Raw genomic sequence first — 14,293 nt, forward strand, 5'->3', positions numbered from 1 at the left:
ACCTGCCTGGGTGGCACACATGTGGAGGCGCAGGCTGGCCATCACAGCACGCAGCAGCGACACTGCCTTGGACTCCTGAGAGGCACGCTGGGCCACTTCACTTGGGAGCCAGGCTTCCAGCACTGACGTTCCTCCTCTTGACTTCTAGCAACTTCCTGGGCTTCCGAGTGAACGAAGGCCTTCAGCTGGACACAGAGGCCTCCCATGCTGAGCAGCCCTGGTGCCACGCACCCCCCTCTTGGCCTGCCCCTGTCATCTCAGGCAGCAGCCACCCCGACCCCTTCTGTCTGTGCCTCCCGTGGCTCCCCGCTGAACGGCTGACAGGGGACCATGCTGTTCACACCTATCCCTGCTACTGGTGGCCAGCCCCCAGAGCCTGCACCAAGGCTGGCCCCTCCCGATGGCCAGCAGGGGGAAGACAAGCAGGGCGCAGCAGACCCACTGCCCGGAGTCTCAGGGAGAGACGCACAGCCAGGAGAGAGGCTCAGTTTCCATCCGCGTTCTCTCCCTGAGACACCTCTCCTTGTGCTGGGGGACTTCGAGAAGTGAACTCAATTCTAAAAGCAGAGGCGGGAACTTCCAGCAGTGGGCAGTGAGTCTGAAGAGCAAACCAAAGCCAACCCCCACTTCCGGAAACCTAGAGCATCCCACAGGTTGGTGAGCTGGCCCGAACCCTGCCCGGGAGACCCCGTAGGCCAGGGGACACCAGGACCTCCAGAGACAGGACCTCTCGCCGACACGTGCCCCTGCCGGGCCCCTTACATGTACTGCTTCTGCTCCTCGTGGTACTGCTCCTGGCTCTCCATGTTCTGCTCTAGCAGCTTCTGGTTCTGCTGGCTCAACAGCTGGATCTGGCTCAGGAGGTGGTGATTCTCCTCCTCCAAGTTCCCCTTGAGCCGGGAAAGCAGCTGCAACACAAGAGACAGCCGCTCGCACACCGGGGCCCAGAGCCCGCTGCTGGGAGGGTGGCTTCCAAAGAAGGGACAGGCCAAGGGCACAAGGCTGTCAGGAGCTCGGGAAGAACCCGAGGACCAGCAACATGGCTGCCAGGCACCCACCCACGCAGCTGATCCGCGTGCAGGGTGCAGCAGATGTCGAAGGCTGAATCTAGGAAAAAAGAAATACCTCACTTGATCACTTTTTTGATTATATGTTGAAATGATGTTTTGGATGTACTGTTTAAATAAAACATATTATTAAAATTAAATCCAGCTGGGCATGGTGGCACACGCCTGTAGTCCTAGCTGCTCCAGAGACTGAGGCAGAAAGACTGACTGACCTTCAAGGCCAGCCTGGGCAGCACAGCAAGACCCATTAAAAAAAATTTTTTTTCATGAAAAAATTCAAGACACATTTTAAATGTGGCTACTAGAAACCTAAATTGCATAAGTAGCTTGTGTCCTATTTCTAGCGGGACAGCTTCGCTCTAGAGAGGGGCCACACACATTCTTCCCAGCCATCCAACGCCTGACTCGACTCCTCCTGGGCAGTGTGGAAGCCCCATCGGCAACCCATCAGCGCACAGTGTGGCCACATTCCAACAAGGCCACTGACAGACACGACATTTAGAAATTCATACAGTTTTCACTTGCCACAACATAGTACATTCATTTGACATTTCCCCACCAACACAGACGCCAAAGAACCCTGGTTTGTGGCAGGACAGAAACAGATGGGGAGCGGGATCCGCCGTGGGCCAAAGCTCACCAGCTCCTGGGCTGGAATGCCACGTGGGACAGCAGGACAGCCACAGGTGCTGGGGGAGAGACCGGTTCCAACCCACCACCTATGAGGGACACCCACCACCTATGAGGGACGAGGGTGGGGACCCGGCTCCTAAGGTCACCGTGAGGGTTAAATAAGACGCCCCACACAGGCAGAGGGCAAAATGCCAGGAAACCCTGGGTGGAAAGCCCGGTTCCCTGCTCTTCCTCCGTCGGCAACTGTAACTGTGACTTCACTATTAACCACAAAACGAAAATTCCTCCTATCTTGGATTTTTTTTCTTGGCAGTGCTGGGCATTGAACCCAGGGACACTACCACTGAGCTACATGCTCAACCCTTTAAAATGTTCTTATTTTGAGACAGGGTCTAAGCTGTTGGCCAAGATGACCTTGAACTTCTCTTGCCTTAGCCTCCCCATCGGCTGGGATTACAGGGGAGTGCCCTGAGGCCAGCTTATCTGGATTCTTATTACATGTGACCGATGAGTGTGTGACAGGCAGAACCGGAAGGAAAAGAAGGTGAGACTACAACCAGCAACTTCACTGAAAACGTCTGTGTGACTGCTGCCTAAAATAACTGTCATAGAGTCTCAGAGATTCCACAGATGAGACCAGCAGGGGGTTTGGCAGTGAGTGCACTGCCAACATGCAACCAGCTGAGGACAAAAGTCCATCCCTGGACACTGCCTCAGCCCCCTGGAAAGACCTGGGCGTGACCACAAGCCTCAAGGAGCCCAGTGTCGCGGGCCTTCCCTGCAGCCCGAGCCCAGGGACCTCGGCCAACAACGACAGCACAGCTGCTCTTCCACCTCGTCAGACCCTGGCACGTCCCAGGAACCAACCCAACTCACGACACACGCTGTCCCAGAGAGAGGAGGGGGAGCCAGGGCTCTGGGCCACGGCTGCCAGGTCCCACTGCACTCTGTTTAGCTTCCAGAGAAATGATTCATGTCCCCCAAACGCACACGCTTGTCCTTGTCACTAGAACATAACTGCCTGGAGACAGGCCTCTCAAAGGGGGGATAAAGTTAAAAGGCTGGCGTGAGGGTGGCCCTGACCACAGCACTGGTGGCCTTGTGAGGAGGACGTGGACACAGACATACCACAGATGCACACGCACAGCCCACGAATCAGGGAGAGGCCAGGAGCCACATGTCAGCTCCCGACCGGGCACTCCCAGGCTCCAGACGGTGAGAAGTGAGCATGTCGCCGGCCGCCCTGGGGTCCTGTGAGGACGGCCCAGCAGGCTGACGTGGCCACCTGGGCTCAGGGTACTCCCCTCGCTCCCTGCTGTGGCCCTCATCTGGGCCTTCTCATGACCTGGAGAGGTCATCCACGTTCTCCCAGAGCCCCGCCCTCACAAAACACTGCTCCCGCGCCCCGCCAATCTTCAACCATAGCGCAAGTGTGACCCACTGTGCGCGGCCTCCGCTGTAGCTCCTGACCTGGACGCTCCTCCTGACCCTCGTGCACCCATGACAGTGAAGTCCCTGTGGGCACGCTGTCCTCAAGGGGCCTCGAGGTGGGCGGGACCCATGGCCACTGGCCCCACTCCTCACCCAGGGACCCCACAGGGCACCAGGCCTGGGGCCTCGTCCTCGGGGGCAGCTCACAGTCTGGCTGGGGGACTGCAGGCCTCAGTGTCCCCGACTGGACGTCTCCTGGGGCAACCTCGGGGCCAGGAGAAAAGCCTCTGGTTGCTTCTCAGCAAATGAAAGGCAGGAGGAAACCCCGACCTGAGGTCACTGGCCCAGGGATGCCCCAGAGGGGGCAGGGCCCATCTGCCTGCCTCCCTGTCCTGGGGCCTATTTAAGATCCCACCTGCAGAGAGGGGACAGCAGCTCTGCTCTCAGCAAGCTGGGCACTCCAGAGTGAGCCCTCGCCTCCCCTGGACGCAGGGCCGGTCAGCTGGGCCCCACAGTGGGGTGACCATGGGCCGTTGTGTGTGACAGGGGGACCTCTGAGGTGAAGGGTGTGGGGAGCCGCGCAGACGTGGGCAGAGCGACAGGGCCCCCTCGCCTGACCTCGGGGGGCAAAGGCCGGGCGCGGGGCTCTCCTGCCGTGTTCCCACGGGGAGGGCCTCACCTCACAGTGGTTGTCCAGCTTGGTCAGCGAGAGGTCCATGCTCTGGTGCTGCTCCTTGAGCTCGTCGAAGCGCGCCTGCCAGCGGCTCAGCTCCAGCTGCGAGCTGTTGAGCGCCGTCTTCAGCTCCTTGGTGTGGGCATGCAGCGCCTCATACTCCCCCTTTAGCTGGTGGTGCAGGAAAGTGACCCTGCAGAGTGGAAAGCCACAGGGCGAAGGGGTTGAAGAGTGTTCCAAAGACAGATCAGCCGAGCCCGGGTTTCTGTCCCAGATCTGACAGCGGCAGGCTGTGCAACCTCAGGCAAAGGAACAGCCTCTCTGGTGCCAGGTTCTTTTCACAGTAAAATGACAGCACTGAACAAAATTGCTGGTTTTCAAGCTGTTCAACGAGGGCACCCTAGCGCTGCCACACTGGGCCAGGAGGACTCAGCAGGCAGCCTCAGACGTCGGCCTCAACCGAGCACCCCTGCTACTATCCCTTCTACGTGACAACCTTAACTCGCTACACTTGGGAAAAAGGATTCTGCTGTTTAAAAAATAAAATAAAAATTAAACAATGAACCATAACACTTTGCTCCAAAAGTTCACACCTGTGCCCAAAACCCCTTACCCAATTCCAAGCCCCTGATTTCAACTCCTAAGATACATAATAAATGATGAGTTGACAAGACATGAATTATACAGATGATGTATATTATTTGTGAATAAGTATAAATATTTGTTATCCAAATCCACCAAAATTACTATGATCCTGATCTACGTTGGCCAACTCAGGCTTTTCAGAAGACTGAGATGGGGAAGTGCAGATCGCGGGGGTGGGGCTTGTCTGGCCTGTACAGCTCTTTCTCATCAGCACCCAGATGTGCAGCTCCTCTGACAGAATACAGACCTGGTCAGGGCCAGACCCAGGTGGACCCAAGAGCCTCAGGCTCACTCTGGTCTGCTGGTGGCCAGGGTGCCTGTGGGCTTCTGTTGGAGGACACCCCAGGGCACAGGCTCACCAGCAGCCCTGCCACTCCCTCCCAGGAGCCTGTCTACCGGATGTTCTGTGCGGCTCCTTGTGGCCTTTTTGTGCTCGGGGACACCAGACCACCCTTCAGCACTGTCCCTGGGGGCGTGTGAAGCCATCTGGGAAAGGACTTCTGTCTGTAGCAGGAGGGGCTACAGGCAGGCAGAGCGCCACCCCGTGGGGCCACAGTGGCCTCTGGAGTCCACGCAGCCCTGGTGAGCAGAGGCCTGGCTGCTGAGGAGCCGGGGCAGAGCGTGGCTTCACAATGGCGCCCACCTGTCCAGCTCTCCCTGCAGCTTCTGGTTCTCGCCCATGGTGATGGTGTGTGTCCGCCGCTCCTGCTGCAGCGCCTCGCGCTCCGAGGTCAAGGCGCTCTGCAGCGCGTCCAGCTCTGCCTTCTGCTTCACCAAGTCCCCGTGCCTGTGGAGGGAAACCGCGGGAGTCTGGCCCCGGCCTTCCGGCTGGCAGCTCACCCAGCCGACTCGACCTCCAGAAAACAGGACTCCTCCAGAGGCCTCTGTGCAGGGGCAGGGGGCGGGGCAGGGCCCAGCTCTGCATGTCCCACAGTCCTGCTTCCTGCCAAAACACCCCTTCTTCAGGCCAGCACGAGATGACACCCTGAACTCCATGCCCTCTTCTTTTAGGGAATTACGAATCAGTTGAGAGGTGGCTTAGAAAGCAGGACAGACCCAGAGGAAACCACAAAACAAACAACACAACAACTCCACCACGCCCAGCCCCTCACCCTGCCCTCGCCCTGCCCACCTGCGTCTGCTTGTGCCCCATCAGGCCTCCTGGAGGAGCAAGGTCTGCCGACCAGCTGTGGCCCCTCCAGCCCTGGCCCTCGACCCTCCCCTAGGGCTCCAATTCCTTCACCCTCAATCCCCGTGGGCTGCACAGTCATTTCTGGGGGATGGCAGATCACAAGGATGGAGTCCCCGGCCAGCCTCAGCCTGCTCCGGACACACGTTTGGGAGACCCCAGTGTGGCCAAGGACAGAGCTGAGACGGCCCTTGCCCACCCAGGCCAGCGATGCCAGGAGAAATCAAGCTGGACAAACAAGGGGCACGGCTGACCAGGAGGGCTCCCGGGGCCTGCTCCCGTGACTCGGGGAAGGCATGCCTATGAAGCCATCGGTGACTCGCCAGCTCCGGGCAGTCTTCAGGAGTCCTCGGAACAACCAAGGACTTGTCCAACAAGACTGCAGAGCTACCATCCCTGTGTGGCAGACACCCACTCAAAAACCTGCGTCACTGCCAGGGACAGCCCCGAGGCAGCTCCGGCCACCTGTCCAACCCACAAAACATGGAGCAGCTACCAGCCGCCGCGCTGAGCAAGCCGCAGGCAGACGAGTGGCCTCGACCTGCAGGGCCAGCGCGCTCCACCTCAGAGAGCTGGCCATGGTGCAAACAGAAGCCGCTGTCCTAACAGGAGGCCAGGAGTGAGACCCTCGCAGGACCCTCGGGCCCACATCCTGTCCACATCCAGAGAGACACCACATACGTGGCAGGTGCGAGATGAAGGTGCAGAGAGGCAGCAGATGCATCTTTCAGCAGGAAGGGGGGAGGGAGGGGGAGGGGAGAGGAGGGAGGGGGGAGAGGGAGGGAAGGAGGGGGGAGGGGGCATGGGGGGCAGGGAGGGGGAGGGGGAATCGCTGACGAAGGGCAGACACTTCAGTAGCCCTGAAGGACAGAGATGGGACACACACGGGGGCAGGGGGCAGGAGAGCTCCAGACAAAGAAGAAAGGACACAGTGAGTAAATCAGACCTCGTCCTCGCCACCCTCCCGCCCACAGCTTTGTCAGCACCCCAGTTTTTCTGGGTCCTGTGATGGAAACTCTGCACGTCAGCTGCCGGCTCCTGGAGGACCAGTGTCTGCCTGCCCAGCCGTGCTGCCGGCTGGACTCAAAGGCAACACTGTGGCAGCCCCACACCAGCCCCGTGAGGGGCTTCCTCCTGGGGCCCCTCTGGGTGAGCCTCCCTCTGCATCTGACTGAGGGGCACTGAGCACATCCCCAGCCTCTGAGGCATCCCCCTCTCTGATCCTCCACACCCGCCCAGGGGCCTGGCCCCTTGGTGGCCGACTCACTGGGCACAGAACCCAGGACCCCAGCTGCCAAGAGTGCAGAGTGAAGATCTGCACGTTTCCACATGCACACATTCTCCCACCCCCCAAGAGACATTAAGATGACACGTGGGGCACAGGGTAGGAGGCAGAGGAAATGGGGGGCGGCGTGTGGGTGACCACAGGAGAAGTGGCTGGGGCATTCCTGGCACTAATCACACACCCAGAGGTTCACAGGTTTAGTTTTTTAAAAGCAAGCGAGCCAGGCCTTGGTATGCAGGAGAAGGCCCGAGGAGCCAGGGCACATCCCTCTGTGCTGGCTGCTGTGGGGCATTCCCTCCTGATCGCCAGCGGGAGAGAAGAGGGAGCCCAGGACATAACCCACAGGAGAAACGGCCTCACACACCCAAGCTGGGCTGCCTGGCGCCGGCACTGGCACCACTATTCCCTTGAGGGCTCCCCCTGCCACTGGGTCCCCAGCTGCACAAACTTCAAATTGCTGAAGGTGACATTTTACTTCCTTCCCTTTGGGAAAGCGCGGGCGCCCCAACAATGGGCAACAGCTGGCCAAGAGGAAATGGGTGTAGCTCTGGGTACAGCCTGCTTGCTTCGCACATGCGAGGCCCTGGGATCCATCCCTGCAACCCACATAGGGGACGGGGAGGTGAGGTGGGGCGGGGTGGGAAGAGGAAACACAGGACGGGACAAAGGCAGAGCACTGGCCTCAGGAAGGTCCAATCGTCTGGGGCAGCCAGACACTCAGGACACCAGTGTGTCCCCCCTCTACAGGCTCCTCCCCTGCCTCCAAGCCTCCTGGCTACCGGGCAGGGTCCCCACCTGGCCCTGCAGGCCTCTCCCCTCTGCCCCCCAGGGCCCCGGAGCCCCCCTCTGCCCCCAGCCTACCTCTCGCCCAGCTCCTTGTGCTGCAGCTCCAGGTTCCGGTGCAGCGTCTTCAGGCAGCTGTGCTGGCGGATGAGGGCCTCGTACTCGGAGGACTGGCGCTCGTGCAGAGAGCCCAGGTGCTCGTGGTCCTGCAGCAGGGCCTCGTAGGCAGCCGCCAGCTGCTCCTGCTGCCTCTGCAGGGCCTCGTGCTCTGACTCCTTGGCCGCCTGCTGGCTCTGGAGCAGCGTGTACTGCGCGGTGAGTGAGGCGCTCTGAGAGCTCAGCGTGGAGTTCTCCACCTGCACAAGAGCACCAGGGGCCGCGGGCGGTGAGCGGGCCAGGGCCAGGCCCAGGAGGCAGGAACACAAGGGCCTGCCTGGGACAGGGGCCTCACTACTCTTCTCCCCTGGTGCTGGGCTGGAGCCCAGGGCGCTACCCACGGAGCGGCATCGCCAGCCCTTCCGTAAGTTCAGACGGTTGCACTAACTGGCCATCCTCCTGCCTCAGGCTCCTGATTCCTGGATTACAGGCACCACTGTGCGTGGCCGACCCTCATGATTTTTAGGAGTCAATTTTCTAAAACAAGTATACAGAATGTCTGTAAGAATCCAGAACACCTGGACAACACTCCACCCAGCCTAGCAGCACGGGTACTCATAGAACATTCCATCCAACGTGGTCCAAAGTCATTAGGAAACTGGACAGGGGCCAGAACCACCCTGATACTAAAGCCAGACAAAGGAGGTTTACAGGACAGAACAACAAACCAATACCCTATTTTCTTGTTTCCCAACCTCTCTGCCAAAGTTTCCTGCCCTTGTCTCATAAGGAACCTGTTCCTAAACTTTTCTCAGAAACAACATTAACGATTGTTCGTTTTCCTTCACCAGCTTATCCAAGGCTCTGCCAGGTTCTACTGCCCAGAAACCCGATCCACCGTTTAACCAAACTTACTCCATCTCAAAATCTCTTTCCTGAGTCATTCCTAGTAAAACCTCAAGGAACAGACTTTGGGAAACACAGATGGGAATCGCAGTAGAAGCAGAAAATGTCTTTTCCACCCAAGCAGACGTCGGCCCAGGCACTTAACGGCTGTGAGTGGCTCCCATCACCAAAGTTCCCTGCTACATGTGCCCTGAAACCACCTCCCGCGCGCCGCTGCTCCTTCTCGGGGTCCCGGTGCCCGGTGCCCGGGTCACAGTACCTGCAGCGTGGCAGTCTGCGTCTGCAGCGTGGTGGTGCGCTCCTGCAGGAAGGCGCTCTGCTTCTGCAGCGTCAGGATCTGGTTGCTGAAGGCCACGTTCTGCGTCTCCAAGTGCTGCAGCTGTTCCCTGAGCAACTGCTTCTCTGCCTGCAGAGCTGCGTTCTGGGGACATAAGACGCCAATCAAACCCTGGTGGGGTGAACGCCAACCAGCTATGGGGGCCCAGGTTGCAAGGACCCCTTAAGAGTCTGTCTTGGAAAAGGACAAGCAACGGGATTTTTTAAAAACAGACCACACTCCACGGGTCACTGCGTGGGGCCTAAGCTGAGCGGAGGCCAGGGCACCTGGGGTTAAAGCCACCGTGGCCTTTTTCTCTGTCATGCTTTCCCCTGTATTCCACAGAACACCCTGGAAGTGCTTTCCCGTGAGCTGCTCGCATCCCATTACCCCCAGTCCCTCATAGGACGGGGAGTGGCAGCGCTCGGCTGCAGGGGCGCGATGGAGACTAAGGCAGACCACACCAGCTGCCACGAGGGGGCTCAGGCTGGGCCGCGGGGCCCGCAGGCTCCTGCTTCCCCTTGTTAGGTCAGGACTTGGGAAGAGTCTCTCATCTTCAGTCTTGGCTTTCACATCTGTCAAATAATGAAAATGTCCCTTCACAAGGTCACTGGTGGGAATAAAAAAAAAAAAAAAAACAGAGGGACAGACACGCATTGGGCAACTTGTTCTGCAGAGGGCCAGCGGCGAACGCCCAGAGCCTGTCGACCTCACCATCGCCATCTCACCCCCTGAATGCTGCCATCACCGTGGAGACAGCTCAGACAACCTGTGCCAAAGGTGTGGCTGTGTTCCAGTAAGACTTTATTGACAGACACGGTGGGGGTGGTCTTGGCACGCAGCGCTGGGACCCGACCCTGTGGGACATCACCACGCTGGTGAGCAGGCTACAGGCAGTCCCGTGACAGGGGCAGGTGGCAATGAGAGACTGCGTGGGTCCTTACGGCTAGAAACCCACAGTGAGTGGCTGCCCATCAGACCTGCAGACACCATGAGAAACACCCAGCTGGACCCAGGGAACCTAACAGACTGACGTCATCAGTGTCACTGTTAAGAGGACATCCCTCTCTCTGTGTAGCTGTGGCCAGAGCAGCTCACTCACATTCCTCTCCAGCTCAATGGCTCGGTCCTTCACGCGGAGCAGCTCCATCGTGGCCTCCTGCTGGCTGGGTCCCCAGGCCTCCTCCTGGTGACTGGCAACTGCCTTGCCCACAGGGTGCCTGAGCGAGTTCTGTGCCTGCGGGCCGTGCTCCTGGGTCTGCCTGAGCTGCTCACACTCCTCCTTAACCTGGGGGAGTGGTGGCAGGAAAGCAGATGGAGGCAGGAAGCAGCCTCACCCCGAAGTCTCAGAGGTGCCCGCTCACCCCCAGCACAGGACAGAACTGACTTGCCCTCCTTCTGCTTCTGTGGGTCCCGCGTGTCTCCCCCTCCTGTCCAGAAAGGACAGGATGGCAGGGGCCTGGAGCCCGTGCTGGCCTCAGTCCCCACCTCAGCCTGTGACCACCATTACCACAGGCTGCGGGACGGGGACCAGGGGTCTCACATGGTGCAAACCCCCAGCACTAGAAGTGCTGTGCTCCAGGTTCAACCCCACGGCCAAGAAACGTGCCCTGTGTCACAACAAGGGGACGTGTGCACGTGTGGAGCACGTGCGTATGCAGAGAGTTCCTCTGCCCATGCGTGTGGAAGGTGTGTGCAACGTGAGGGGAGAGCACACGTGTGTGTGCGCGCGCATGGGGCAGGCAAGTCATGCCCTCACAAGCCCATCCCACCTCAGGGTGCCCGGGAGACTCTACAGGCCTCTGCTCCATGCCCAGGGCTCAGTGTCACATGGGGTCTCATGGCACGTCCCATGTCCCAGACGAACAGGGGGCTGCTCACGCCTCTGGTTGACCCCCACCCCCACCGTGTGAGTCTGACAGTTCACCCGCACCTGCCCCAGGACACGGGCATCCGGGAGGCCCTTTGCTATCCAAGCGAGGGGCCGGGGAGCCAAGGCAGAGCCCCCAGGCGGCGGCCCTCACCCTCTGCAGCTCGCCCTGCAGCTGGAGGTTCAGGCCCGCTCTCTCTTCCACTTGGGCTTCCAAGAACGCGATCTTCTCTTCCTTCACAGCCAGGGCTGTCTTCAATGCTGATTCGCTTCTGCCCTCCAAAATCTTGTATTTTCTGAGAAATACAGACACAGTACAATGACTGCCTCTTCACCCCCACGCCATTCTCCTCACTCCCATGCGAGCGGTTCCTGCTCAGGTGGCCCAGGAGCGCCTGGGAGCCAAACCCACCATCCAGAGCCCTACAGACATCTACCCCAGGCAGACATCTGTGAGCCCTCACATGTGGCACAGCCACACTTCACGGACTGGTCACTGTCTTGGGGAGGTGTCAGCATGAATATTTTACAGAGAAACTGAGTCTCCAAAAGGTCAAGCCAGGGGCCGGGGCTGGGGCTCAGCTGCAGAGCGCTTGCCTCGCACACGTGAGGCGAGTTCTATCCTCAGCACCATGTTGAAAAATAAATAACAAACAAACAAAAATAAAGGTATTAAAAAATAGAAAGGTCAAGCAATTTGCCCGAGGCTCCGTGGGGAACGTGCAGCCCTCCCACCACACTGGCAACCACCAGCAGCTCGTGGGTCTTGTAGGCTACAAGTCCAGGAAAAGCCCAAGGTGCTGGATTTCCTTGAAAACTGCCAACACTTAAGAAAGCACAGCCTTATACACCGTGGAGTATTACACAGCACTAAAAAATGACAAAATCATGGAATTTGCAGGGAAATGGATGGCAGTAGAGCAGATTATGCTAAGTGAAGCTAGCCAATCCCTAAAAAACAAATGCCAGATGTCTTCTTTGATATAATGAGAGCAACTAAGAACAGAGCAGGGAGGAAGAGCAGGAGGAAAAGATTAACATTAAACAGAGACATGAGGTGGAAGGGAAAGGGAGAGAAAAGGGAAATTGCATGGAAATGGAAGGAGACCCTCATGGTTATACAAAATTACATATAAGAGGTTGTGAGGGGAATGGGGAAAAAAATAAGGAAAGAAATGAATCACAGTAGATGGGGTAGAGAGAGAAGATGGGAGGGGAGGGGAGGGGGGATAGTAGAGGATAGGAAAGGTAGCAGAATACAACAGACACTAGTGTGGCGTCATGTAAAAATGTGGAAGTGTAACCGATGTGATTCTGCAATCTGTATTTGGGGTAAAAATGGGAGTTCATAACCCACTTGAATCTAATGTATGAAATATGATATGTCGGGGCTGGGGATGTGGCTCAAGCGGTAGCACCCTCGCCTGGCATGCGTGCGGCCCGGGTTCGATCCTCAGCACCACATACAAACAAAGTTGTTGTGTCTGCTGAAAACTAAAAAAAAAATAGTGAAATTCTCTCTCTCTCTCTCTCTCTCTCTCTCTCAAAAAAAAAAAAAAGATATTTAAAAAAAAAAAAGAAATATGATATGTCAATAGCTTTGTAATGTTTTGAACAACCAATAAAAAAGAAAACAAAAACAAAAAAAAAAAAAAGAAAGCACGGCCGGGAGAGCTGCGACCGTCAGGCTAGGAACAAGGCGCCTTGGGCTGGGGGTGGCTCGCTGGCAGGACACTCGCCCAGCACGCAGCAGGCCTGGGTTTGACCCCCCCAAACGGCAAGTGAGCACAGCAATCCGCTTCCCCCGAAAACCTCCAGGGACAAGAAAGACCTGGACGGTAAGGACATGGGCTCAGTCATGCGGTGACAATCATGAACGATAAACGAAGGCCTCGGGCCAAGGGCAGGGAGCCCGGGCCTCCACAGTGAAGTGGCCTGTGCGGGGACAGCGTCCTCACGTGTCACCGTGGCCGTCATCGTCCTGCAGCAGCAGCTCCTTGCTGAGGCCGACCTTCTCCAGCTCCTGGCTCAGTGTGTCCAGCTCACTGGTCAGCTGCTGGCTCTTCAGCTTCTCCAGCACCAGGTCCTGCGAAGGCAGGAGACACGAGGGTGGACGTGGGCCCAGCAGGAACACAGCGGGGGTGGGGAGGCCGGGTCCTTCCTCCCACGTCCCGGCGGCTCAGGTGCTAAGCCAGCTGGACGGGCGGGCTGGGGACAGACGGTCAACCCAGGGGAGCTCTCCAAGAGAGGGGACAAGCACACCTCTCCAGCTCTTGGGCACTGAAACAACCAGACCAGGTGGCCGCACCGAGGACGGACGTCTTCACAAGAGTATCACATGATTAAAATGCAGACATTTTGAAACAGACAGGAAAAGGCATCAAGAAGGGCGGGTTTTACTGTAAGCCCCGGCTCTGGTCAACGTTCCAGGACGAGGGTGCTGCCCAGGTGGTTCCCACTGCCCCCTTCACCCCCTCTCTGCAGCTCCCTGGGGGCAGCCGCCATGTTCTGCCGGGTGCCACAGCGACCTGAATGCAATTTATCCCTCCCACCAAATCCCAAGCACCTGCTGCCCTGAACATCCCTGCCGCCCCGCCAGACTAGCTAAAGCCAGGTGACCGATTCTGGGCAGTGGCTGTGGGTGGGAGTGACAAGGGTCACACCTCTGCTGTGATAAGCCGTGGGTACATGGTGGCTGGTGGCTGGGGCATGGCCTGCCCCGTGCTGTTAGAGATGGGGACTGTGGGTGGTGCGCATAGCCTACAGCTCTCCCGGGGCATTCTGACTAGCCTGACAGTCCTCCGTTTTGAATGTGGACACTGCTCTGTCCACTGAACCCCACGTCCTTCTCTTCCTGGGCACACTGCACCCTGCAGTCGCCCGTGGCTGTGTAGCCAAGCTGACAGAAGCCAGGTGCCTGAGCCATTGAGCTGAAGACACTTGGGAACATGCACACTGACCCCAAGGTGAGGGAGATAAGACCTGGGTGTTGGGCCCCTCAGAAGCTGAAGGTGACACCAGAGCAGCCATTCACGGTAATGAGCGGAACGAACAGACGCTCAGGTGGCCCAGCTGAACGACACCAGGGAGCGGCAGGACACGTATTTCTGAAGAATTTCACATACATCAAGACACACGTATGCCCACGTTGCACCTCTAGGAACACAGCCCAGGAAAACAGTCCGGCACGCTCAGGAAGGCCGTGAGTCCCTCAGGGCTGGGGTCAGGGTGCGGTTCAGCAAGCACGCGGGGCTCGATCCCAGCACCAAGAAACCACAGCTGTGGGGATCACTGGGAATAACCTAAGTGCCCCCAAAATGATCACAGTAAACCTATGGGACTAAATGGCCTCCCCTGTTGAGAAAGCCTGCCTGTGAGGAGCGTCTAAGAGGACAGACG

General features: G+C 58.2%; 1 protein-coding gene across 1 annotated transcript in view; it reads right to left on the bottom strand.

Annotated features, from left to right (window-relative positions):
• The window catches only part of Ccdc88c (coiled-coil domain containing 88C), a 114,054-nt gene that overhangs the window by 19,912 nt on the left and 79,849 nt on the right, over nt 1-14,293 (bottom strand). The window contains 8 exon segments of the mRNA XM_048799205.1: nt 763-908; nt 3,811-3,997; nt 5,093-5,236; nt 7,785-8,062; nt 8,968-9,129; nt 10,127-10,312; nt 11,049-11,190; nt 12,853-12,980. Coding sequence (XP_048655162.1) covers nt 763-908; nt 3,811-3,997; nt 5,093-5,236; nt 7,785-8,062; nt 8,968-9,129; nt 10,127-10,312; nt 11,049-11,190; nt 12,853-12,980 — 1,373 coding nt within the window.

The sequence above is a fragment of the Marmota marmota genome, unplaced genomic scaffold (assembly GCF_001458135.2).
Source record: "Marmota marmota marmota unplaced genomic scaffold, marMar, whole genome shotgun sequence".
Lineage (NCBI taxonomy): Eukaryota > Metazoa > Chordata > Mammalia > Rodentia > Sciuridae > Marmota > Marmota marmota.